Source organism: Dipodomys ordii, unplaced genomic scaffold (assembly GCF_000151885.1).
Source record: "Dipodomys ordii isolate 6190 unplaced genomic scaffold, Dord_2.0 Scaffold101, whole genome shotgun sequence".
In the NCBI taxonomy this organism is placed as follows: domain Eukaryota; kingdom Metazoa; phylum Chordata; class Mammalia; order Rodentia; family Heteromyidae; genus Dipodomys; species Dipodomys ordii.
Window position 1 is genome coordinate 3,641,421 of NW_012267317.1, and position 27,194 is coordinate 3,668,614.

Here is a 27,194-nt window from a genome sequence, read left to right on the forward strand (position 1 = left end):
TGTAGCTCAAGTGGTAGAGCGCTCGCCTTGAGCTGAAGAGCTGAGGGGACAGCGCCCAGGCCCAGAGTTCAAGCCCTACGACCGACAAAAAAAAAAAAAAAGAAAATGTAGTAAATACACAGTGGAGTTGTATTCAAGCACAAAGAAGTATTTCATATGTGTGTGTATGTTATACTACTTCTGTACATGTATCACATATCCAAAAATAAGTCAACATACAATAGAAAGACTCCTGAACACTTATGTTTATAGTTCCACTATTCACAGTAGCCAAACTATGGAGTCAGCCTAGGTGTCCTTCAACTGATGAACGGATAAACAAAATGTGGTGTGTAAATTACAGTGGGGTACAGCCATAAGGAAGAATGAGTTTATTGTTTACATAAAAATAAATGTACTGCAGATGTTAAGTGAAATAAACTAGACTCATAAAGACAAATATATTTTCTCTCATATATGGAATCCATATTTAAACAAAAAAAACCCAAGAAAGTAAAAATTAAAGGCTGGAGGTGTGGCTCAGTGGTAGAGCACCTGCCTACCAAGCAGGAAACCCAGAGTTCAAACTGTAATACTGCCAAAGAAAGATGGAGCACAACTATTTGGGAAAAAGGGAATCAGGCACATTATGTGTGTGAAAATATCCCGGTGTATCCCATTATTTTGTATAATTAATATACACTAAAAGTATTCCTTCTTCATTTACGAGCTTCCTGAGGCTAGGGAGCCATTTATTACCATTGCAGCTCTATCTGATCCTGTCATACAGTAGGTTCTTAATTGCTGGAGGGCATTTCAGGAAAATTAATGATCCATGTATGGAATCTCATGGTTTATCTCTGAAGTATAAGTGCAACTGGAGCATCAAATTAAAGTGGCCCATGTCTGTAATGCTAACTACTCAGAAGGCTGAGATCTGAGGATCACAGTTCCAAGACAACCTGGGCAGAAAAGTCCGACTCTTTTTTTTTTCTTTCTTTCTTTCCTTTTTTTTGGGTCGATTTTGGGGCTGGGTGCTGTCCCTGAGCCTCTTTTTTTAAAAAAAAAATTTTATTGTGATTAAGTGGTTACATAATTCCCCAAATTTCACAGTACTGTGGGACAGTGATGCTCAGTTAAAGTCACAAACACATTCTAACTTTCCTGGAGCAAATTGTCTATCATGGTCTATAACATTTATGAGATCTATGAGCTTTGCGATACAGTTATTTCTTCCACATTGGGTGATGTGTACATTTCTTTTGTTTTGCATAGCGTCAGCTGTTCCCTCTTTCCCACTTATTCTTTTCCTCCCATTGCTGCCATTGAGTCGCTTAGTTCATTTTGGTCAATGTCCAGTGCAGCTGATGGGTCCCACTGTTGTATGTTTTTCCCTGATTCTCTCTAGTTCTGTGTTTTCCTGGTTCCCCTCTGGTGTGCACATATATACCATACATGTGATCAGCAGCGTGGGGTTATTTAGTAGTGATTCAACCAGATGAGTGGAAGTCCTTTGTTTCTTAAGTCCTGCTAATTTTGTCGTATCACCTAACATTTTGGATTTAACATCCACTTATCAGGGAGACCATGTACGGTTTGTCTCTTTGCTCTTGGCTTACCTCGCTGAACATGATTTCTTCTAGCTCCATCCATTTCCCTGAAAATGCCATTATTTTGTCATTTCTAATGGCTGCATAGTATTCCATTGTGTATAGATGCCACAGTTTTTGGATCCATTCATCTGTGGTGGGTTCTGGGTTGTTTCCATATCCTGGCTAGTCCCTGAGCCTCTTTATGCTCAAGTCTACCCCTCTACCACTTGAGCCACAGCACCACTTCTGGTTTTTGAGCAGTTTATTGGAGATAAATAGTCCCAAGGGGACTTTTCTGCTGGGGTAGCTTCCAACTGGGATCCTTAGATCTCAGCTTCTTGAGTTGCTAGGAGTACAGGTGAGAACCACCAACACCCTCCCATAAGACTCTTATTCCCAAAAATCTAGTCAGAAAAATCTGGCCTGGGTGCTGTCCCTGAGCTCTACAGCTCAAGGCTAGAGTTCTACCACTTGAGCCACAGCACCACTTCCGGTTTTCTAGTGGTTACTTGGAGATAAGAGTCTCATGGACTTTTCTGCCTGGGCTGGCTTTGAACTGCCATCCTCAGATCTCAGCCTCCTGAGTAGCGAGGATTACAGGTGTGAGCCACCGGCCTGGCCAAGCTGCTACTTTTGAAGACTGTTCTCAGAAGAAGCAACAGCTTTTTTCCCCTCCCTCTCATGTCTCTAATTGTGGTGGGAATATAAACTAATGCAGCCCACGGAAATCCATGTGAAGGGTCCTAAAAGTAGAACTACATAGTATCCAACTATACTATACAACTTATGGGACTATTGCTTTGATAAATATGGACGAGTAGCTCTTTCATGTTGACTTTGATTCCTTTGGAGAGATACACTGGAATACTATAGTTGGATACAATGTAGTTATTTTTAGGGCTCTCCACACTGATTTTCATAGGCTGCACTAGTTTATACACCAACGGAGTATAAAGGTTTCTCCAGCAGCCAGAAACCTGCAGAAGTAACAATCATAAAGTCAGTGCAATGTCATCGGGCCTGGGCACTATCGCTGAGCTTTTGCTCGAGGATAACACTCTACCACCCGAGCCACAGTGCCACTTCTGGCTTTTTCTGTGTATGTGGTACTGAGGAATGGAACCCAGGGCTTCATGCATGCTAGGCAAGCACTCTACCACTAAGCCACCTTCCCAGCCAGCAGGGGTCTTTTTATTTGAGGTGATTTCACCAAACTCTGGTGGAAGCCCAAGGATTCTGCTGCCAAAGGACAGGGACAACGTTGGCACCTCCTAAGTTTGGCTAACAACGGGTCCGACTTTAAAGTTTCGGTTTCACCAAACGAAGACACCTTTCCCCACAGAGAGATTCTGTTGGGATCATCTGTGCCCGTCTGTTTTTGGGGTTCCCCTGGGCCCAGCACCTCACCCTCAGCCCTCGGCCCTGACCTCCTCCGCCCCATTGTTCTGACCCGTTCCCGCGTGGGGCGGGCTGGGAACTGTAGTTGCAATCCTTGCTGACTAAACTACTTAGGCCGACCTTCAACTCGTCGTTTCCTCATAGCTCCATTGGTCTCTGAGAGGCGGGGTAAAGCCTGGAACACCCAGCCCGCTCTTCCTAGGAGCAAGCCGGGAATTGCAGTTCCTAGCGTCTGAAGCCCGCCTGCGGGAGAAGGACTCTCGGACTCTTCACTCCAACTCTTAATCGGAGCTTCGCGCCTTCTGATGGCGTCACGAGGCTCCTACGAAGACCCTGGGATACGTAGTAGTTCTCAAGGTGGATTCTTCCCTTCGTTGCCACAACTCAAGGACTACATTTCCCAAAATGCCTCGCGGCGGCGCGCCGACAACCCCCTGACGCCGTGATTGGTCGATGAGCCGGCCGCACGCGGAGGAGCTCCTGGAGCAGCTCTGTTGCGACAGAGGCCGAGCGGCGCGGCCCTGTGAGTTGGGGAAAGGGTCGCTGGGGCAGGAGGGCGCCCACCCGCGAGGGGCGGCCGGGGAAGAGGAAGGGAGGACCCGGACGGGATGAGGTGGGCTGCGAGGGAGGTGAAAAGGCCTGGGGGAGAAGCTGACGCGCGGGGCGTGGGGGAGGCGGCTGGGGGGCTGAGTGCGGAGACTTTGAGGGGACTGGCCGAGGGAGGACGAGGGCGCCCCGGGAACCAGCTGGCCCCGACAGTTGGGCGATGACGGGGGGGAGAGGGGGTAGGGAGAGAGAAGGCCCGGCCAACCGGAGGAGGAAACCCGGAAAGTGAAGCTGCTGGCTGGAGTGCGGAGTGCCAAATTGTGGGGAAACCGGAGAGCGGGACAGAAACGGGACCCGAAGTGGAGGCCCTGAGAGCCGCGCGATCCCGGAGTGAGGCAGTTTCTGGGAAGCGGTGGACGGGGCATGCGGGGGTGGGGCGGGAGGGACGAGGTTAAGACCAAAAGATCGGCTGAGAGTCCGAACCGGCAAGAGAAAACCCTGGCGAAGTTGGCAGAGCTGAGACTTGGGCAGGGCGGGCCATCAAAAGCGCCCTGGAAAATTCCAGAAAGGGATGGATAGGGTATTCCTTCCAGTAAGTAAATGAAGGATATTGGCGTTATCTCTTTTGCCCTCCTTCAGACTGCCTGCAGGAACAGTAACCTACCCCTGTGGTTCAACACCATGCCCTCCGACCTGGCCAAGAAGAAGGCAGCTAAAAAGAAGGAAGCTGCCAAAGCTCGACAACGGCCCAAAAAGGGGCATGAAGAAAACGGAGATGCCGTTACAGAACCACAGGTGGCAGAAGAGAAGAATGAGGCCAATGGCAGAGACACCACAGGTGGTGACCAGGGGTGCCTTCCTGGTTTGGTTGCTAAGACTAAATGTGTGCTTCAGGCAAAGTCAGAATCTAGATGTTGGATCAGTGAGAAATACATACAGCTTGCATGGTGGTGAGTGCTATAATCCCAGTACTGGGAGTCAGAAGCAGGAAGATCACAGGTTTGAAGTCAGCCTGTATTACATGGCAAAAAAATTAAAAAAGCTGGTTGCAAGTGGGTCTCCCCTTTTTCCTAGCTACTCAGGAAGCTCACTTCTGAGGGCCATGGTTCAAAGACAACTTGGGCAGCAAAGTCTTACCTCCAATTATTAGCAAAAAGCCAGAAAGGGAGATGTGGTTTTAGTGGTAGAATACCATCCTTGAGTGAGAAAGCAAGAGCCAGTGCTCAGGCTCTGAGTTCAAACCCCAACACTAAATAAATATAAACACACACAGATACGTACATGTGTATAAGTAACCATACACACACAGTTGGAATTACTGATCCAAGGAGGCAGCACAAGTGAGCACAAAGATAGGAATTGCACTGCCTTGCTGTCCATTGGACTATGAAAAGGAGTCCGCTCTCTTCTCATTTCTCAGTATTCCTAAACATGGTTGCACAAGTATGCCAGGCTCTTCCCACATAGCACCCTGCTCCCCACAGGTGTAGTGACTTCGCTAACATTGACTTACGAAGTTCTATAGGGCTTCCTGGGAAACACCTGGAGTTCTGTTGTTTCTATTTTGGCATATATTTGTTGACTGCTTCTCAGTACTAGACATGGTAGGCTATACTGAGGTATTATAAATACTGTCTGCTGTCGGGTGACTTGCTGTCTAGGTGGTAAAGCATGGTAATGTGATGAAGACTTTCTCAGTCCCTTCTTACTCTAATCCCAGTCTCTTCTCTGCCTCTTAAAAGCTTCCTCTACCATCCTGTGGTCCATTTGCACTATTCATTGTCCCCCCCCCCACGCCCACCCGTTTGTGCTGGTACCGAAATTTGAACTTAGGGTCTCTGCTTTTAGAGTCTGACATTCTACCAAACCTCCACTTCTGGCTTTTTTTGCTGACTAATTGGAGATAAGAGTTTCATGGGCTTTACCACCTGGGCTGGCGTCAAACTGCCATCCCCAGATCTCAGCCTCCTGTGTAACCTAGTTGGCGTGAGCCCCCAGCCCCCCACTTTCATTGTCCCTTTCATAATGACTACATTTCTGTCCTTTCACATACTAAATTCATATCTGTCCTTTCACATACTAAATTCTAATATGATGGTGTTTGAGCAACCACATTTGCCAACGTAGTTCAAGTGATAAAGAGCCTGCCCGACAAGCAAACCCCAGCAATGCAAATGTGTGTATGTATATATTGATGAGTTGAATAGTATGATAGTCTCTAATTCTAAGGAAATATGATGTAGTAAGTCAGACAGGCCATGGAAAAGTTTTCTTCTTGGACAGAATAGTGAAGGATGGGAAGTTAATGATCAGAGTGAGGCCAGCCACAGCGGCTCTCACCTGGAATCTGAGCTATTCAGGCACCTGAGATCTGAGGATTGGCGTTTGCAGCCAGATGGGAGGAAAACAACTTACCGCCAGTTAAACACCAACAAATACTTAATAGCCTTTACCTTTTCCACCCAAGTACTAGCCCAGGCCCTGTGTTCAACCCCAGTACTAGCACCAAAAAAAAAAAAAGAACAAGGGGAGTGAACAAGGACACTAGGGATAAGGACATCATGCTACATTCAAAAGATAAGGCTACAAAGTGAGGTTGTCCAAGGGAGCAGATGTAGGACATCTGTGTCTGTATGCTCTGTGAGCTCCTGAAACCTCTGGATGCTCAGCCTGACTTGAGCCCAGTCTTTTGGGATCTGCCCCCTTGTGCAAGAGCTGAATTGTCTTACTGTCCCCATCCCTACTTGCATTTCTGTCCCCAGAAGTGGATTTGCTGACCAAGGAGCTAGAAGACTTTGAGCTGAAGAAAGCTGCTGCTCGAGCTGTCACTGGCGTCCTGGCCTCTCATCCCAATAGTACCGACGTCCACATCATCAACCTCTCACTCACCTTCCATGGTCAGGAGCTGCTCAGTGACACCAAACTGGAACTAAATTCTGGCCGTCGTTACGGCCTCATTGGCTTAAATGGAATCGGTGAGTTCTTTAAAAGCTAAAGTAGGAGGCTTTTCTTCTTCTTGGCATATGTGTTGTGCCCATCAGTATTTCTAGCAGTGCATAAAGCAAGGACTTTACCCTATGGGTGGCAAACCAGATAAGCCCAAAGAAAAAGGAATTAGCAACAGAGCAGTATGTGGTATGTGAGCTGAGTGGCTTATTGCAGTAGGTTCAGGAAGATTTGGTGGGGGATTGGGGCAGAGGTATGGGAAAGCTGTTTGTCATTAATGAACATTAAGCTGAAAAGGTATCCCAAGAATGGAGACTAACAGGATCCGAATGAATGAGAAGATGGAAGATACTCAAAGAACAGTGAGGAAGGGGAGGAGAGGAAGAGTGGGGAAATGGCTGAATGCCATCTCTCTTGTTGGGAAAGTCCATGCTTCGCTCTGCCCTCTTCTGTCAGGGAAGTCCATGCTGCTGTCTGCAATCGGGAAGCGTGAAGTGCCCATCCCTGAGCACATCGACATTTACCACCTGACCCGTGAGATGCCCCCTAGTGACAAGACCCCCTTGCAGTGTGTGATGGAAGTGGACACAGAGCGTGCCATGCTGGAGAGGGAGGCTGAGCGGCTGGCTCACGAGGACGGTAGGACTCCAGACCCAGGGTGGGGTGGGCTTTGTCCTGGGAAAGTCTCAGAGCCTGATGGCCATGTGGTGCCTACAGCGGAATGTGAGAAGCTCATGGAACTATACGAGCGCCTGGAGGAGCTGGATGCTGACAAGGCAGAGATGAGGGCCTCACGGATTTTGCATGGACTTGGTTTCACACCTGCTATGCAGCGCAAGAAGCTAAAAGACTTCAGTGGGGGCTGGAGGATGAGGGTTGCCTTAGCCAGGTGAGTCCCTCCCTTCTTCCTCCACTCCCTTGAGGTTCCCCACTTCTCCTTGTGAACGCTTATTCCAGTGAAACTGTCAGCTCTCACTAAGTATCAAATGAGACAGACGTCAGTGGTGTGGAGAGAGTTTATTAGGCTATAGAGTGAGCTGCTAGTTGCCGTGTTCCAGAATGACTGCTCAGCACAAGGTTTAGGAATCTTTGAAGCAGCCCCACCCAGGTAAAACGGTTGAGGTCAGTTTTTCTTTCTTTCCTCCTGATTCCCTTCCAAGCTTTTGTGTGCTCCAGCCTTTTGTTTTGTATTTTTTGCCAATCCTGGGGCTTGAACTCAGGGCCTGGGCACTGTCCCTGAACCTCTCTGTGCTCAAGGCTAGCACTCTACAACTTGAGCCACAGCACTACTTCTGGCTTTTTCTGTTTATGTGGTTACTAAGGAATCAAACCCAAGGCTTCATGGTAGACAAGCACTCTACCACTAAGCCACACTCCCAACCCCAGTCCTTCTAATTCTTGCTGTAAAAATATGGCTCGAGGCATGGCTCAAATGATAGAGCACTTTCTTACTAAGCTCAAACTCCAGTACTGATGTGTATACATGGGTCTGTAAGTATGTGAAGATAAAATGTTAGCTAGATACATGCCTGTGATCCTGATTGCTTGAGAGGCTGAGGCAGGGACCAGGGTCAACTCAGGCAAAGTTAGGGAAACTATCTTAAAAAAAAATTTTTTTTTTTGTTACTGTAAAAGTGACATACGGAAGGGTTACAGTTACATAAGTCAGCTAAAAAGTTCCTTTTGTACAATGTTACCTCTTCCCTGTTCTCTTCCAGTTTTTCCCACCCATCCCCACCTACAAGTTGTATATAGTTCATTTTCAACATAGTGACTAGTGAGTACTGCTGCTACATTTGGGAAACTGTATCTTGAAGATGAAACTTAGTTATCTGTTGTAATGTCTATTCTTACTCTCTGGAAGCTTGGGTCAAAGTGAGTTTGCAGATCAACGACACCTTCATCCCCCTAGAGTGCCTAGTTATATCACTTTGGTTTCTATTATATAATGAAGTGCCTGAGGCTGCATATTTTATACGGAAAAGATGTTCATTTTGCTTATGGTTTTGGAGGTTCAAGGCTACCACATCTGGTAGTAACTGCCTAACTGTTAAGTTCTGAGGCAGGACATGTAGCAAGAGACGGAGTATCTGCATCCCCTCTGATTTTGTTCTTATTTATATGTTTACTTTTTTGTTGTTGGTCGTGGGGCTTGAACTCTGGGCCTGGGTGCTGTCCCTGAGCTCTTCAGCTCAAGGTAAGAGCTGTACCACTTGAGCCACAGCACCACTTCAGTTTTCTGGTGGTTAGTTGGAGGTAAGAATCTCATGGACGTTCCTGCCTAGGCTGGCTTTGAACCACAATCCTGAGATCTCAGCCTCCTCTAAGTAGCTGGGATTACATGTATGAGCCATTGGTGCCTGGCTTGTTTACATTTCTTTACTTTTTTTTTTTTTCTTTTTGGTCAGTCGTGGGGCTTGAACTCTGGGCTTGGGCGCTGTCACTGCCCTCTTCAGCTCAAGGCGAGTGCTCTACCACTTGAGCCAGAGGGCCATTTCTGGTTTTCTAGTGGTTTATTGGAGATAAGAGTCTCATGGACTTTTCTGCCCGGGCTGGCTTTGAACGGAGATCCTCAGATCTCAGCGTCCTGAGTAGCTAGTATTATAGGCATGAACCTGCTTGTTTGCCCTGCTTGTTTGCATTTTTTTGAGGCAGAGTCTTGCTGTGTAGCTCAGGCTGGCCTCATTCTCTAGTACTAGGATTACAGGCACGAACGCTCATGACTAGCTAGCTCCTTCCCTCTTCTCAAAGCTACCAGAATCCACTCATGGATCTCTATCCTGGAAACCTTACCAAATCCTAAAGCTCCACCTCCAAATACCATAGTCAGATTCTGTTTATGCCCTCTTAACACTTCATACTGGGAGTTCTCTCCCACATATTCAACCAGAGCACTAAATAGATTAGTATTGATGGTACTGGGGTTTGAAAACAGAGCCTTGTACTCTTGGCTATTTTCTTCATGGCTAATACTCTACCACTTGAGCCACACCTCCAATCTGCATTTTGCTTATTAATTAGAGATAAAGTCTTACAGACTATAGACTATCTATACAGCCTGGGCTGGCTTCAAACCTTGATCCTCAGGTCTCAATTTCCCACCATCCCCTGGCTAAATAGATCATTACTTATCCCACTGTTCTCTGAATGAGTTGGTGGTACAGCCCCACTCCGCTAAAGGGTTGCCTGTACAGGCCTTAGAACAGGAGAGTAGTGGTTCCCTGGCTAAGAGCAATCAGATGCTCAGACTCACCTGGGAGCTTCAGTCTCTCCTTCAGCAGGATGCAGGAAGAACGCTGGAATTTGATGTCTGGAGATCTAAGATGTTCCCCAAGAGTGGTGACTGCGGGATTGGAAACCCGAGCTTCACCAGATTTTTTTGTTGTTGTTGTTGTTTTGTTTGCTTGTTTCTTTTGCGAGTTCTGGGGCTTGAACTCAAGGCCTGGGCACTGTCCTGAGCTGCTTTTACTCAAGGCTAGCACTCTACCACTTGAGCCATAGCGCCACTTCTGGCTTTTTCTGTGTATATGGTACTGAGGAATGGAACCCAGGACTTCGTGCATGCTAGGCTCTATCTCTGAGCCACATTCCCAGCCCTTCCCCAGTTTTAAGAGAAGAACATTATTCAGCCCCCTTGCTAGAGGAGGCGGCTTTTTCAGATTGGTCTAATCATAAAACTTTTGCTTTTAGCAACTTAGTTTCCTCTGTAATCTTTTTTTTTTTTTTTTGTCTTCTTGGTGTTCATCAACCACAGTATCAAAATAAAAGATTCACTTCTCAGTCTTATCTGCAGACTACATTCCTATGCTTCTAAGCCCTGCTTTCTTCATTTTTTTTTTTCTCATCTTTGAACTCTGATTTCTCCCCCTTTCCTCTGAGGTATAAAACCCAGACTGATTTCAGGAGTGGAGCCAAGCTTGACTCCTTCCATGTCGCACTCCTGATACCAAGATACCTGTCTCCTCTTCTGTCCTTCAGAGCCCTCTTCATCCGGCCGTTCATGCTGCTCCTGGATGAACCCACCAACCACTTGGACCTAGATGCTTGTGTGTGGTTGGAAGAAGAACTAAAGACGTAAGGGGGCAGGGTGGTGATGGGTTGGCGTGCCTGAAGCAGTGGGAGTGGGCAGCGAATACAGCGTCCAGAACTGCACAGATAGTAAAGCAGTGAGAAAACTGATCTGGGTCAGGCCAGGCAGGACACCCGAGCTGGCCTTATTGTCTGATTGTGTTTTGTCTGAACTATGTGAGCCTTGAAAAACAACCGTTTTTCCTTTATTTAAGATACACCATATTTACTCTAGAAAACATTCTTAGTTGATCTACGAGTGTCCTGTAAAGAGGATCATCTGCTTAAGATCCTGAGGCTGTGGCAAAGGAAAAGAATAGCCATACATTCATGCTTGCTTTATGGCTACAGATCTGAATAATGGTGGTGTCAAGCTTTTTAAAAAAGCTTTTAGTGGTACAGTAATTTTTAGTATCTCTTCCAAAAAGAACATACTTGTGTTTATATTGCATCTGTCCCGGCTCTCCTCACCCGGAGTTCTAGATACCCTTCACCACCATCTTCCTCCCCATTGTGTGACAGAAGACTAATGGGCTCTGAAAGGCACCAGAAGCCCCTTACAGCTAGACTGTGGTGCGGCCTAGGTGCTCACCAGCAGCTGGCAGTTGCACTGAGGTGCAAGGAGGGTGAGGGATCTGCCTCAGTTCCCCTGATTCACCATCTCCAGTGCTGTTCTGATTGGTTGTTTGGCTTCGCAGTTTTAAGCGTATCCTGGTCCTCGTGTCGCACTCTCAGGATTTCTTGAATGGTGTCTGCACCAATATCATCCATATGCACAACAAGAAACTCAAGTATTATACGGTGAGTGGGTGGGCCTATGCTTATCAGTCCTCTGAAAGTCTCCTTAAAAATAACTCAGAGGTCTTTTATCTCTATGGCTATAAAAAATAGGGATGAGGGGCTGGGGGTTTAGCCCAGTGGAAGGGTGCCGGCCCGGCACGCGCAAGGCCCTGGGTTCGGTCCTCAGCCCTGGAAAAAAAAAAGAAAAGAAAAAAAAAAATAGGGACGAGAAGCTCTGCCTTGACTTACTCTAGGCCTAACACCTGCACTTGCAGGCTTTCAGACGACAGCCAGCCGTGGTTGGCAGCCCTGGCATGTGGTGTATGTTTGCTGCCTCCTTGTCAGGGAAGGCCCCGCCCCCGCCCCCACCCGCTGATCATGTGGCTCCTTCACTCTGTCTTGAGAGTCTGGGTACCCAAAAGTCTGACTCTACTTCTCTGAGTACAGGAGGATGGGGTTAGGGTCTCAGAACCTCCCCTAGTGTGACTTGCTTTTTTTTTAGTAGTTGGAAAAACAACAAAAATGAAAAAGCTGGGTACAGTGGAACACACTGTGTAGCGCTCCCCAGCGCTAGGGAGATAGGTAGAGACTTTGTCTCAAAAAAAAAATCCTTTTCATTCATAATCAGACACACCAAGAAAGTAATCATTTCTTAATAGCCTTTCAGAATTCTGCATACCTGTAAACATTTGTAGAAAATTTCATGTATACATAGATGCTTTATTAAGTATAGTTGTAATCTTAGGAATTACTGTATTCTGGGAATGGAAGTTTGGCTTTAGTGATGGAGCAAGCACTTGGGCCCTGAATTCAAACCCCAGTACCAAAAGAAAAAAAAGTAAAAGAAGAAAGAATAATCATTCTATGGATTACGTTTTAAATTTAGCACATCTTGGACCTGGCTTTCCAAATGTATTTCATTGTGGATATCAAGATAGTATCTAAAACTTTTTTTTGGTGGTCAGGGCCTTGCTCAGCAGGTAGTCTACCACAGAGCCATGCCTCTAGAAGACGAAACTGCAGAAATGATGGTGTTAAATCCTTTTGTGTGTGTGCCAATACTGAGGTTAAACTCGGGATCTCCCGCTCTTGCTCAGCTTTCTTGTTCATTTTGGTGCCCTGTTCCTTGAGCCATGCCTCCAACTCTAGTATTTTGCAAGTTAATTGGAGTCAGTCTTCTAGACTTCTCTGCCAGAGCTGACTCCAAACCTCTGTCTTTCAGGTCTCAGGCCTCCTAAGTAGCTAGGGTTTCAGGTGTGAGCCTCTAGCACTCGATTTATTAGGCCCTTAAAATGTATTTTTTAGTTCTCATAAAGGTGATACATACAGAGAGGTTAGTTACAGTTTTCTTTTCTCTCCCATTTCTTTTTTTGTTGTTGTTGTTGGTCATGGGGCCTGAAAGCTGGGCCTGGGTGCTGTCCCTCAGCTCTTCAGCTGAAGGCTAGCGCTCTACCACTTGAGCGTCAGCCCCACTTCCGGCTTTTTCTGCTTATGTGGTGCTGAGGAATCGAACTCAGGGCCTCATGCATGTAAGACAAGCACTCCACCACTGAGCCACCTTCCCAGCCCCTCTCTCCCATTTCTTGGAGTAGGCACATTTTTAAAGGGTATTTTGCTCCGGTATAGGAATCAACCATGTCCAATTGTTCAGGTTGTGTTGAGTCCTAAATCTGATAGATGTGTTTCCTCTTGTGGGGATAGCTCTTCTGGTCCTTGTGGTCCATCAGCTTCTGGGGTGATGGTAGTATGATGCTCCCCTCACTAGGTGTCTTTCTGACTAACCAAGTCTGGCTTGGCTAGACTCAGTAGAGACTTCACATTTGAGGTTAGAGTGTGCTTCTTTAATACATTTCTTACTGTACAGACTGATAGCCAAATCACTGTCATACCTCATCCCCCTAAACTCTGAATGAGAACCCAGGACTGAGACCAGGTTAAAGCTACCCACCCTGCCTGGTATATTTCCCTGCAGGGTAATTATGATCAGTATGTGAAGACACGGCTGGAGCTGGAGGAGAACCAGATGAAGAGGTTTCACTGGGAGCAAGACCAGATTGCACATATGAAGGTAGGGAGATGGTAGAGCCAAGGAGTCGGGGGCACTGGGAGAAGCCAGAAAGAAGGCTAGTCGTCCTTCTTCACCCAGCATCTTACAGGAGTTGTTGAGCCCACACACACTCGCAGCCCCTTCTGGTCCCTTTCAGAACTATATTGCTAGATTTGGTCATGGATCCGCCAAGTTGGCCCGGCAGGCCCAGAGCAAAGAGAAGACACTGCAGAAAATGATGGCATCAGGACTGACAGAGAGGGTCGTGAGTGACAAGGTGAGGTGGGGTGGGGTGGGCCTGTGTGGCTGCAGCTGTGGGGCAAGGACAGCACCAGGCTGACGCTGCTGCTGCTCTTCCCAGACGCTGTCATTTTATTTCCCACCGTGTGGCAAGATCCCACCCCCTGTTATTATGGTGCAGAATGTGAGCTTCAAGTATACAAAAGATGGGGTAAGTGGAGCAGGGCAGCTCTGCATGCCCATGGTGGCTGAGGGCCCTGTGCGACCCTCTCCCGTCCTTGATGTGCCTGCTGACCCGTTGGGGAAGGGCTGTGGTTTTCCTCATGGGCAGCTGGAGCCTCATCCAAGGGGCTCCTCCCTGAAGGAGGCTCTCTCTTCTGGATTGGTGGGTGGAGGCAGTGAGTTGGGGTCTCCCTCTGCTCCCCTGAGGACTGGGACTCCATGATGCTGGTCTGCCAGGCAGACAGACCCAGCTGCTCACCTGTGTTTGCCTCTCTCTTACCTACCTCAGCCTTGCATCTACAATAATCTAGAATTTGGTATCGACCTCGACACACGCGTGGCCCTCGTGGGGCCCAACGGAGCAGGGAAGTCCACTCTTTTGAAGCTGCTAACTGGAGAGGTACAGTGCTAGGGGAAATGTGGCCACTTGTATAGAAGCAGGCGCCATGATGGAAGTTGAGCAGGGCGGGTGGGGAGCTCACTGCTGTGGAGGCCCGGCGCCTTAGGGGGGATGGCCGGGGGAGGGGGGGGGCTGCATGCGTGTCTCAGCACTTTTCTATTTCAGCCCTTCGTTATCCAGTATGGTGCGCCTAAAAATGGTAGATATTTTGTGATTAGTCAATGATATAGTGTTTCTTCACCTTTTTGTATGTCTTCCTGAGTATTTTGAAGGATGATTTGAGCTGGTGCGGTGGGTTCTGTTTAGAAAGTTCTATGAGCCCCGCTCAGCGTGAAGCATTTGTGTGTGTGCTTATCTTCCTACGTCTGCTTATGGCTCTCTTCTTCCTAGCTGCTGCCCACAGATGGGATGATCCGGAAGCACTCCCATGTCAAGATAGGGCGTTACCATCAGGTACGGGCCTGGGGTCAAGGCTGGGGTCAGGGTGGGAGAAGGGGTTGTAACTGGCCTGGCCCTTCAGGCATGCCGGCTTACTGCTTAGGTCCTGAGAAGTGCCTGGGTGGAGGCGGAGCGCTGTCCCACAGGTAGCCTCACACCTGGTGGCCCTGTTTCCTGTAGCATTTGCAGGAGCAGCTGGACTTGGATCTCTCACCTTTGGAGTACATGATGAAGTGCTACCCAGAGATCAAGGAGAAGGAGGAGATGAGGAAGATCATTGGGCGATATGGCCTGACTGGGAAGCAGCAGGTTGGCAGAGGAGGGTGAGGAGAGCTGGGAGGCCCTGGCTCTGCTAACGCCGGATGCTGATTCTAATCCCTGAGCGTGCTCACCACATTTCCCCTAGATTGTTGTGACAGGTGTGTCACTGTGAGGCTGCGGATAAAGATACAGCACTACTCTCTGAGCTCCCCTTTGTCAGAGTGCCTGAGGGTGAGGCACTTGTAATCTAGGAAGCAAGTTCCTGGAAGTGAGGCGTCACGGAGTGGCTCAGTTCTTTGGGACTTCAGTGCCAGGAGAATGGGAGGCGAGACGTGCTCTGGCAGGTTGTTCGCTGTCAGGCCTCCAGGACAAACACTGGGCCACCTTCTCCACGTGTGATCTTGGGGCTCTCAGACCTTGTCGTAAAAGCGCAGACATAATCATAGAGGTGCCAGGGAGTAGGGAGGGCGGAGTCCCGCTGCCTGCTGGGTGATAGCACATCTTGTGGGTTGTGGTCCTCACAGGTAAGCCCAATTCGGAACCTGTCTGACGGGCAGAAGTGCCGGGTCTGTCTGGCCTGGCTGGCCTGGCAGAACCCTCACATGCTCTTCCTGGACGAACCCACCAATCACCTGGACATCGAGACCATCGACGCTCTGGCAGACGCCATCAATGAGTTTGAGGGTGGCATGATGCTCGTCAGCCATGACTTCAGACTCATTCAGCAGGTGAGCCCCAGCGGTGGCCCGAGGCACAGCCCAAAGTGGGTGGCTTGAGGGGGGGGGTGCTTAAATGGATGCTGGTTGAATACAAAGTGGCTCAGGCCCACGTGGTACGGTGAGGGCCAGCCCTCAAGGCTGCTTGGGAGGATGTTTGCTTACTTGATGGTCTTGGCCCACATGGAGCAGAGGGTTAGGCCTTTGCTCCTGCTCTAAAATTCTTCAGGGTTCTAGTAAGAAGGGCTTGGATTAGGAAGAGGGCTGCCACCAACATTGAAGAAAAAGGCTGGCTGACCATTTCTGCAGCTTTGGAGAAATGGGATAGAAAAAGCATGTGAACAGTGAAGTCTTCGGACAGATCTGGCCCGCTAGGGACCTGACAGTAGAGGAGGTGCAACAGGTCCCGACAAGGACAGCTCCGGGGCCTGCTGTGTGCTGCCCCGCACCGGCTATTGCAGAGAGCGTAGAGGAAGTGAGAGTGATGCGGACGTGGTTCGGGGTGAGGTGGCGGCGGCTTCCATCTCATCCTCTAGAATGGGGGGGTCTGGAGGGCTGTTAGATGGGTGAGGAGAGGGCGGGAGCGAGAGGAGTCAGTTTCAGACTAGGATCTGCTTTTCAGGTCGCACAGGAAATTTGGGTCTGTGAGAAGCAGACAATCACCAAATGGCCTGGAGACATCCTGGCCTACAAGGAGCACCTCAAGTCTAAGCTGATTGATGAGGAGCCCCAGCTCACCAAGAGGACCCACAACGTATGAGCCCTCAGCTAGGCTTGGGTCAGGAGTGCCACCTGACCATCGCTCAGGACAGGACCCCGGGGCCACACTCCCACGCTGCTGCACTACCGTCCCCAGCCTCTTCCCGCCTCAGCCTGCCTCTGCTGCACTCTGTTACCTTACCGACGGCCAGACAGCGCCCGTTGCCTCCCATCCTCCTTCCAATTCCATCTATCCAGTCTGGACTCAGCTGGCTTTTCCCTTGGCTCCTTGCTGGTTACTCTGCCCTGAGAAGCTTGCAGCAGAGGTGCTGGGTTAGCCCAGCCCACGGCTCTGGATTTGGCCTGTGGAGGAGTTTAAGAGCCTCATTTTCTGGGTCTTGGTGATGTTGGAGGAATGTTCCCAGCCCACCACCCCATTCCTTTATGCTTCCAACTTGGAGCTCTGAGCCAGAGCCTTACTAGTTCTGGTCAGTTTTTTAATAGTTATTTTAACAGTGTAACTTTTAGACCTGCGTGACATCTACAAAGCATCCAATAAAGAAAGAGGAAGCCATGTCCCCTCCTTTCCTTCCCAGGTGTCTGGGGCCGTCTTCCCTCCTCCGCGGGGCCTGATGTAGGGCTGACGACTTGAAGAATGGCTCCTTCTCTGCTGCTTTGGATGGTGCCTATTAGGCCTGTGGCTCACAGACTTTACCATGAAGTATCGAGGGGGGAATGGTCAGCTGGAGGCCTTCAGGTCACCTCACAGGGCCTCACTAGAGTTTCTGGTTCTGTAGGTCTAGGTACAGCCAAGAGTCAACATTTCTTTTTTCTTATTCCAATTTATTAATATTTTAGAAGGGTTATCTTTATATACATCCGGAAATCAGTACATTTCCTTTTCACATAGTGTCATCTGTTCCTCGTTCGCTCTCATTCCCCCTCTCCCATCTCTGCCCACGAGTTGCATAGTTCACTTTATATCAGTGTCTGATACTGCCAGTATGTTCCACTGCTACACTTTTCACCCTTTTCCCTCCGATTCTGTACCCTCTGACTTAACATTTCTTCTTTTTTTCTCTCCTTTCCTCCCTCTCCTCCTTCCTTCCTTGCCTCCCATTTTTGGTGTGCTGATACTAGAGCTTAAACTCAGGGCCTCAGCTTTTTTGCTCAAGACTGGTACCCTACCTCTTGCCATATCATCACTTCTAGCTTTTTGCTGGTCGATTGGAGATGTCTCATGGACTTCTGTGCCCAGGCTAGCTTCCAGCCAAGATTCCCTGATCTCAGCCTCCAGAGTAGCTAGGAGTAGAGATATAAGCCAACCAGCACCTGGCTAAGAATCAACATTTCTAACAATTCCTGATGATGAGATTGACATGGATGTAGAGGCTGACTTGGGAAGCATTGCCCTTGAGCATGTTTTATACAGGCTGACTCCAGCTACCATACTTGGAACACTTGTTAAAAATACAGAATCTCAGCTGGGAAGGTGGCTCAGTGGAAGAGTGCTTGCCTTGCATGCCTGAGGCCCTGGGTTTGATTCCTCAGCACCACATAAGCAAAATGAAAAAAGCTGAAAGTGGCACTGTGGCTCAAGTGGTAGAGCGCTAGCCTTGAGCTGAAGAGCTGAGGGACAGTGCCCAGGCCCAGAGTTCAGGCGCCCAGGCCCAGAGTTCAGGCCCCACAACCGGACCCCCCCCCCAAAAAAAAAGAATACAGAATCTCAAGCCGGGTGCCAGTGGCTCACGCCTGTGATCCTAGCTGCTCAGGAGGCTGAGATCTGAGGATCCCAGTTGAAAGCCAGCCCGGGTACAAAAAAGTTGGTGAGACTCTTTATCTCCAATATATCACCCAGAAAACCAGAAGTGGTGCTGTGGCTCAAGTGGTAGAGCATTCTCCTTGAGCTGAAGAGCTGAGGGACAGCGCCTAGCCCCAGAGTTCAAGCCCCATGACTGAAAAAAAAAAAAAAAGACAATCTCAAAGTCCTGGACCTGTTCTGTATGGTGGAGAGTGGGGACAGACATGTCAGAATCTGCATCTACTGTTGTGTGTGATACAGGGAGTTCTGTTTTACCTGGTTTTGTCAGCTGTCTAGCTTACTTGTAGTCCTGAGTGTTTCACAGCCTGCGAACTTGGAGCCTGTGTGTGTTAGGCACGCCCATGGCTAGCCTTAACCTGGTGCACTCAGCCCTTCGCCTCCAGAGCGGCAGCAGCCACCACGTACAGGACATATGACAGCACATCTAAGATGGTGCCTTAAACCCCTAGCAGGCGTATAGTCAAGTGGGAGATTCAGCAACACATAAAAGACATAAATCAGGAGCCAAGCTGATTTAGATAGTATACCCAGAAGTACTGAAAAGGAGGGAGGGTTGCTCTGAGCAGTGAATAGGGCTTTGGAAGTGCAAGAGCTTCCCTAGGCGAGGGACTTAAGTGTCCAGTGGGGCAGGGGTGTCCTCTGCTCCACTGTGCTGCTAGAGGTGCCTGGTTCCAGGGAGGATGGCATTTGAAGACTGGCTGCTGCCTATCCTTTGAGTTGTCTTCAAGAACTCCATGTTGGAGTCTTTAGTCTATGACATCTTTATAGTTGTATAGTCTGTTCAGCCTGTTTGTCAAAAATCTTGCCCATTTTAAGAATGCCTAGAAGATTCACAAATTATGTACTCTAAACATAGTACAGTGGTGCCGTGTCTCGGAGTCTCAGCTGCCCTCACAGCCTCTGGAAGCAAACCTTAGTAGTTGGAGGGGGACAGGGTGGGCCCTGCCTGAGGACATCACCCTGTCCCATACTCCGCTGCTCCAGGCGTGTGTAATCAGCCCTCATGCCCAAAACGTCTGCACCTGCAGGTGCTGAGATCACTTTCTCCATTTCAGAATGGCCTTTTTCTTTTTTTTTTTTTTTTTGTGGTTTGGGTCCGGTCGTGGAGCCTGAACTCTGGGCCTGGGCGCTGTCCCTCAGCTCTTCTGCTCAAGGCTAACGCTCTACCACTTGAGCCACAGCGCCACTTCCGGCTTTTTTCTCTTTGCTTATGTGGTGCTGAGGAATCGAACCCAGGGCCTCATGCATGCAAGGCAAGCACTCTACCACTGAGCCACCTTCCCAGCCCCTAGAATGGCCTTTTTCTTTGCAGCTACCTTCCACCCGGAGCCCCACCTCATCTGCCCTCACAGAGCCGCCTCCACCCCTCCATGTCCACTCCACAGCCTAGGGCCTGTCTGCTGTCTCCCATCCCAGCTAAGCTGGTCTCCATCCTCTGCTCCAGATTCTTTGCTTTTCGCTCTCTTGTCCCCATGCTTCGTGATTAAATCACAACCCCTCCTCCAAGGCCAGCTTTGCGTTCCCACTGACTGTGTGACTGCTCTAGCCCTCCAGTCTCCGTACCGGCCTCGTCTCTAACCCACTCCATAGCCAAGCTCAAGGGTGTTTGCTTTGGGGAGGTGGACTGGCCTGGATTGAGTGCATTTCCACATGTGTGTGCATTCACCTGGGGAGGGTGGGTGGGGGACATCAGGACAGGGCACCCTGGTCCTGAGATGGATCTGGCCCAGGTTCTAGTTGGGTTGAGGCCCAGCTCTCAACTCCCCACATCGGGCGCTTACAGCCACGCCTGGCTGTGGTGGCTGGCCATCGAAGCTGCTCCATGGTGCCAGGGGGCTCAGGGGGCTGTGTGTGGAGAAGGGGCAGCAGCTGCGGTCCAGGGGCACAGGATAGAGCTCGAGGCAAAAAGCTCAAAGTGCAAAAAGTCCTGTTTTTATTTGTCGTCATAGGAGGGGGTGAACTCGGGGCCTTGTGATGACGAGGCAGAGGCCTGGACCACTAACCCGCACCCCGAGTCAGAGACCTGCCCAGTGGTATTTGTTCTGCTGGTCCTGGGGTTTGAACTAAGGCCAGGGCACTGTCCTGGGGCCTCTCTGTGCTCAAGGCTAGCGCTCTAGCATTTGAGCCATAGCACCACTTCTAGATTTTTCTGTGTATGCAGTACTGAGGAATCAAACCCAGGGCTTCATGCATGCTAGGCAAGCACTCTACCACTGAGCCACCTTCCCAGCCCCTTACGCAGTGTATTTCTCCAAAGTGCTGAAGCAGACTGTGGTAGCTGACTGAGAATGTCATATGGAGAAACAGAACTTGCTTTTGTTTATGCTGGTGGGCGCAGAGGAGTTTCTAATCCAGACCCTGAGCCCGGACGAGCCTTTCATCATTAGACACAGGTATTTGGAGTTTGGTTTACCACCGCTCCCCCCCGCCCCCCGCACACACACACATGGTTCTCGTTTCTTGAAAATGCCCTGCAAGTCAGTGCTGCTAGCGGCAGGTCTTCCTTACCCAGTATACTGTTAGAGGCCCAAGGCCGTCACGACAGTGTACCAGTCATGTGACACGGGGCTTGCCAGACTTAAAGCGGCCTGTTCCCACAGGTGTGCTGGTGTGAAATGCGCGTGTGAAGCCAGGGTGTGGTCTAGGACAAGTGTCCAGGTTCTGAGGCTGCCAGAGGCAGCGTAGTTTTTAACCTGCCATCTGGGCAGAGCTCGTGAGCAACAGGTGACGGGGCTTTGCAACGCACAGCTGTTCCACGTGGCAGTGAGCGGAAGCAGGCCGTGCTGGGACCAGAGAAAGGCATCGATTCCAGCTGTTTCCCCTTCTGGGCCTGGAAATCCTTCGGCTGTGCTACTCTCAGGCTCTGGGGGTGTGAACCCATCTGCCATCCATCTTGTGTAGCCCAGCAAGACAGGCTGTGCTGGGAGAAGATGGAGGTCTGGTCAATGGAGGAAACAGCATTAGAACCTTTTTTTTTTTGGTTGGTTGTGGGGCTTGAACTCGGCCTGGGCGCTATCCCTGAGCTCTTCAGCTCAAGCCAAGTGCGCTGTCACTTGAGCCACAGCGCCACTTCCAGTTTTCTGGTGGTTTATTGGAGATGAAACTTTCCTGCCCAGGCTGGCTTTGAACCACAGTCCTCAGATCGCAGCCTCCTGAGTAGCTAGGATTACAGGTGTGAGCCGCCGGTGCCTGACTAGATCCATGTCTAAATAACCTGCTGAGAGCATTAGGATATCATTTTTATCTTTTTAATTCCTCCTAATATTTTCTTCCCCTTTAGTTTTAGAAATAACCAGTGGAAGCCAGGAGCCGGTGGCTCACACCTGTAGTCCTAGCTACTCAGGAGGCTGAGATGTGAGGATTGTGGTTCAAAGCCAGCCCGGGCAGGAAAGTCCCTGAGGCTCTTCTTTCCAATAAACCACCAGAAAACCGGAAGTGGCACTATTCTCAAGCGGTAGAGCGCTTGCCTTGAGCTGAAGAGCTGCGGGACAGCGCCCAGGCCCAGAGTTCAAGCCCCACCACCACCAACAAAAATGAATCAGTGGGACTGTTGTGAGGTTCTGAATTTTTCTTTGAAAAATTTCAAACACAGAAAACCATATGTGCAGTGTCCACCCATCTGTCATGGACTGTGTGTGTATGGTGGTCCTGGGGCTTGAACTTAGGGCCTGGGGCACTGTCCCTGAGCTTTTGTGCTCAAGGCTAGCACTCTACCACAGAGCTACAGCTCCACTTCTTGCTTTTTGTGGTTAATTGGTGAAAAGAGTCTCATAGACTTTCCTGCCCAGGCTGGCTTTGAACCTCGATCCTCAGATCTCAGCTCCCTCAGAGACTATGATTACAGGCGTGAGCCACCAGTGCCCCACTTTCCCACAGCCATTTGACCACGCTTTCTCAGCCTCTGCTCTCTCTCTTCCTTACCCTGAGGCCCACTCATTCAGGAGAGAGGGGAGGGCGGGGAGGGCACCTGTGCAAATCTAAAATCCTTCCCTTTATGATTGGCTAGACTTGGCTTGAGGCCCACAGCTTCGCTGATGGCTGGTATCCAGCCCATGTCATACTTGGAAGATATTCGCTCAGATCTCAGCCTCACAATGAGATTCTGCGAACTGAGAATTAATGAGCCACATTTGGGTCCTATGACTCTGAAAGTGATCCAGACACCCAGACCCAGGAGGCCCCACCCAGGGGCTCTGCCCCTTTCCTTCACCCTTGCTGCAACATCTACAACACCTGGAGAGTGGCAGGGACACAGGCTGGATGGAGCTCAGCTCAGCTCAGCTCTGGAGTGGAATCTACACTTTTGTCAAGATTCTCTGCTAATTTTCATATTCAAGTATGAGAATTCCTCCTCTTGCTGCTGCCTCTCTTCTCTCCTCCTCCTCGCCTTTTTCTTATCTATATCCATCCAGAAGTCCAAAACGCTGAGGCAAAGATGGCCCCCACCAGCCACAGTGAGGCTGCCGTCAATGGCTGCCAGTGAGCCCGACTCTGCAGTGTGCGCTCACCTCACTTTTCCACTCTATACCACTGAGCCATAGCTCCACTTCCAGTTTCTTGGGAGTTAATGGAGAAGAGAGTCAAACTTTCCTGTCCACACTGGCTTCAAACTGTGATCCTCAGTTCTCAGCCTCCTAAATAGCTAGGCAAGTAAGAGCCACCAGCAACGGCTAATCCCCTTGGGCTTGAACCTAGGGCCTGGGCGCTGTCTCAGAACTTCTTTGGCTCAAGGCTAGCACTCTACCACTTGAGCTGCTGTACAACTTCTAGCTTTTCTGAGTAGTTTATTGAAGATGAGAGCCTTATAGGTTCACAGCCTGCCTGGGCTGGCTGTGAACCATAATCCTCAGATCTCAGCCTCCTGAGTGGTCAGGTGTGAGCCACCAGCCTGGCTTTTCCACACACTTTTAAAAATTTTGATTCTAGTACTGGAACTTGAACTCATGGCCTCACACTCTTGGTTGACTTTTTTTACTCACGGGTGGTGTCCTACCACTTGAGCAACACCACCAGGTTGCTGGTAAACTAGAGATTAGAGTCTCTCAGATTTGTCTGCCTGAGCTGGCTTCAAATCTCAATCCTCAGATCTCAGTCTCCTAAATAGCTGGAGTACAGGTGTGAGCCACCCATGCCTGGCTACACTTTCCAACATGAGCCTTTCCAACATGATCTTTACTGTGAACCACGTGAACTCAGCTGATACTCATGAAGGAGCGTGGCCGTGCTGACTGATACGAGAAACAAAGGAAATTCAGATTTCAGAGCTTCTGGTCTCAAATCCAGCACTTTTTCTTCCCATCCACGCAGGCCTCCCAGGGCAGTCATATGTGACAGTAAAAGCAGGAGCTGGGGCTCAATGGTACAGTGCTTCTATCCTGCAGGAGTTAAAACCTTTTTCTGTCAAAGTGGTTGCCTGACATAAGCGCTGCCATTTTTAAGGGAACCTGGCATCTTATAAGACACCTTTTAGTTATGCTACATCCTGTTGTAAGCGCTGTTTTTCTAGGGGCTGGAGGCATGTGGGGCTCAAGTGGTAGAGCCCGGGCTAAGTAAGTTTTTCTGACAAGTTTTGGCCAGGTGTCCTAGTTTGAGTTGATTGCCCAGATTAAATTTTAAACCTTTTCAAATCAACAGTCATGCAAGATTGTAATCCTACATTCTGGCCAATCAGAACAAAAGGTAGTAATGGGTTGGGGATAAACCCTGGGTGGACTGTCTTCCCAGCACACTTGCATACTTGCTTTCTTATTAGCAGAACGCAAGTTTGCCAAGTTCCTTTCCAATTGGTGCCCTTATTCCTTCTTGACACCACAATACCTGAAGACATTTCCAATAATGCTCAGTGTTAGGGAAGATCAAGCACACGAAAGGAAAAAAGAAACCTCGTGATCAGATTCTAATCATCACTGAAGAGGAACACCAAATAACACAGAGCTGAGTTGGAGATACACAGGGCATGGAAGGAGGCATCCAGTTTAAGTACAGTCACCTAAGTGAACTGGGGGGCCAGGCGACTGCAGCAGACAGTCACAGAGAACTTGTGAAGACGTTTAGGTCAAAAGGCCGTACTGCTACCTATTGTGGCTGAAAAGAATGATTTATATTTAGATGAAGATGTTCCCAAATAATGTTCTGGGATGAGGATTTCCAAGAAAAGGTCCTGGAGAAGAGGACAGGAGGTCAATGAGCCATGCGAGCAACACTGGGTTATGAGAACAAGGCAAATCCCCCCCCTCCCTTGCACACACACAAGAAAGAATAAAGGCAAGTTGCATTAAATAAAAGGCCATGGGGGCTGGGAAGGTGGCTCAGTGGTAGAGCACTTGCCTTGCATGCCTGAGGCCCTGGGTTCGATTCCTCAGCACCACATAAGCAAAAAGAAAAAAGCCAAAAGTGACACTGTGGCTCAAGTGGTAGAGCACTAGCCTTGAACTGAAGAGCTGAGGGACAGTACCCAGGCCCAGAGTTCAGGCCCACGACCGGAACCCAAAGGAAAAAATTTTTTAAAAAGGCCATGGAGCTGATGGTGGTGTGCACCTGGAAACTTGCTACTCAGCAGGCAGCCTGAGCAACATCAGCAAAACTTTATCTTAAAAAAACTATCGGGGCTGGGAAGGTGGCTCAGTGGTAGAGCACTTGCCTTGCATGCATGAGGCCCTGGGTTCGATTCCTCAGCACCACATAAGCAAAAAGAAAAAAGCCAAAAGTGACACTGTGGCTCAAGTGGTAGAGCGCTAGCCTTCAGCTGAAGAGCTGAGGGACAGTGCCCAGGCCCAGAGTTCAGGCCCCACGACCGGACCCCCCCCAAAAAAAAAACTATCACAGTCTCATGCCTGTGATCCTAGCTACTCAGGAGGATCTGAGGATTGCAGTTCAAAGCCAGCCTGTGCAGGAAAATCTATGAGACTCTTATCTCCATTTAACCACCAAAAAGACTGGAATGGAGCTATGGCTTAAGTGATAGAGTGCTAGCTAGCCTTGAACTAGAAAGCTCAGAGACAGCACTCAGGCCCTGAGTTCAAACTCCAGCACTGGCACAAAAATAAAATACTGGAAGGTCACATCTGAGCTAAAGAAAGTTTCTTCTGAAAGAGAAGTTTTCGTTGGAGCAGGGTCTTTAAGACAAGTATTTATCCAGAATTTCACAGTGAACAGGTGCCTTCAAGTAGAGACTACAATTGCATTTGATTCTCACAGCTGTGCCTCCTGCCTACCCTTTGCTGTCACACCCTTCTGTGAGCTATCCAGAGGAGCATCCCCACCCCGCATTCTTAGCCCCTCCCCTCGGCCTTAACAGAACAATGGATCGGAACTCTCAAAGCCAAGCTGTTCTGCCTCTGGCTTTGAGGGGAAAACTCAGTTCTCAGTTCCAGAGCCTGGCTGAGGAGTGGTGGTGTAGCAAGCAGGCACCATGTCTGAAGGGTGAGTGTGGTGGGCTGGCCAGCCCTGCTGAGGCCCTAGCCGCTTACGTTCATCCTGTCCCCATTATCACCCCAGATCGCTACAGCACCGCATGTGTGGCTGCACCCAGGGTCTCACTCGCACCTCCACTCCAAAGGGCCTCTTCCTCTTTTTTAAATTGTTTTTGACTTGTGTAGGTACTGGGGCTTGAACTCAGAACCTTGGGTGTTATCTCTCAGCTTTTTACTTATTTAGTTGGTCATGGGGCCTGAACTCTGGGCCTGGGCACTATCCCTTAGCTCTTCAGCTCAAGGCTAGCACTCTACCACTTGAGCCACAGCACCACCTCTGGCTTTTTCTGTTTATGTGGCGCTGAGGAATCGAACCCAGGGCCTCATGCATGTGAGACAAGCACTCTACCACTGAGCCACCTTCCCAGCTCTCCCTTTGCTTTTTTCACTCAAGGCCAGTGCTCTACCCCCCACTTAAGGCTTTTTGGTAGTTCACTGGAGTCTCATGGACTTTCTTGCCTAGGCTGGCATCAAACCATAACCCTTGGATCCCGGCCTCCTAAATCGCTAAGATTATAGGTGTGAGCCACTGGCCCTGGTGGCTGGCACAAAAGGTCTATTCTCTACCGGAGCCCCAAGCCATCTATTTTTGAAATCCTAAAAGGCCAAATGCATTCTTCTTGCTCCTAAACCAATTAATTCATCAGGGACCAACCCCAATCTTATACTTTGTGTGTGTGCTAGTACTGGGGCTTGAACTCAGGGCCTAGGCACTGTCCCTTAGCTTCTTCACTCAACACTGGCATTCTACCACTTGAACCACAGCTCTACGTCTGCCTTTTGGGTGACTAATTGGAGATAAGTCTCACCGACTTTCATCCCTGCTAGCTTTGAACTGTGATCCTCAGATGTCAGCCTCCTGAGGAGACAGGATTACTGGCTTGAGACATAACCACTGGCCTTATGCTTTCATACCCCACTGGGTCCTACTCAAGCCCAACTTCTTCCGAAGCCCTAAATGCACAATTCTCCCGCCTCCCCACGGCCCCTTCTCCAAGGCTCAGAGCACAGTATGTAACCGCTCTCTCCCCAGAGCTTACCAACGCCTCTGGGAGGCCTCCCACATGACCCTGCAAGAACTGTTGAATCAAGAAGGGCCGATGCTGGAACGCACGCCCAGCCGGGAGCGCTCTTCCTTCCAGTACAGGCTGGCCATGCTCTACCTGTACTACCTGGGGCTCCTGCGCCGGTTCGACCTGATCTACGACCAGATGGTGCAGCCTCAGAAGCGCCGGCTGGTCCGGCGCCTGCTGGACGGCGTGGCGGGCCGCGTGCTGGAGCTCAAGGAGGAGATGGTACAGGTGGACCTCAGCGAGACCCACTGGCTGGACCGCGCGCTGAAGGATCTCAAGATGACCCCGGTGCGCAGGCGCAGCAGCCTCCGCCTCTCTCCCGGAAGGGGGAGGGAGAGGGATGGGGCCACACTGGCCACGCCTCCTGAGGTCACGTGGTCGCGCTGGCCGCTCCTCCTACGGCCAAGGGGCTGCGCTGGCCACGCCTCCCGAGGCCAAGGGGCTGCGCTGGCCACGCCTCCCGAGGCCAAGGGGCTGCGCTGGCCACGCCTCCCG

General features: G+C 49.7%; 2 protein-coding genes across 3 annotated transcripts in view; both read left to right on the plus strand.

Moving 5' to 3' along the window:
- The first annotated feature begins 3,276 nt into the window (after positions 1–3,276).
- Positions 3,277–16,914, plus strand: Abcf2 (ATP-binding cassette, sub-family F (GCN20), member 2). Of its 2 annotated transcripts, none has more exons than XM_013027246.1 (15): positions 3,277–3,492; positions 4,155–4,353; positions 6,278–6,490; positions 6,918–7,100; positions 7,179–7,350; positions 10,440–10,535; positions 11,228–11,330; positions 13,282–13,377; positions 13,514–13,633; positions 13,718–13,807; positions 14,108–14,218; positions 14,609–14,671; positions 14,837–14,965; positions 15,442–15,645; positions 16,256–16,914. In XM_013027246.1, the coding sequence occupies exons 2-15, from the start codon at positions 4,197–4,199 to the stop codon at positions 16,391–16,393; spliced, it is 1,875 nt and encodes a 624-aa protein (XP_012882700.1). In that variant the 5' UTR covers positions 3,277–3,492; positions 4,155–4,196; the 3' UTR covers positions 16,394–16,914. The 2 variants fall into 2 exon arrangements, with proteins under 2 accessions (XP_012882700.1, XP_012882701.1); XM_013027247.1 differs by lacking the exon at positions 3,277–3,492 and adding an exon at positions 3,564–3,582 and having other exon boundaries at positions 16,256–16,906.
- Positions 16,915–26,690: 9,776 nt separating this feature from the next.
- Iqca1l (IQ motif containing with AAA domain 1 like) overlaps positions 26,691–27,194 on the plus strand; it is a 14,060-nt gene continuing 13,556 nt past the window's right edge. The window contains exon 1 of the mRNA XM_013027217.1: positions 26,691–26,987. Coding sequence (XP_012882671.1) covers positions 26,691–26,987 — 297 coding nt within the window. The remainder of the gene's footprint in view (positions 26,988–27,194) is intronic.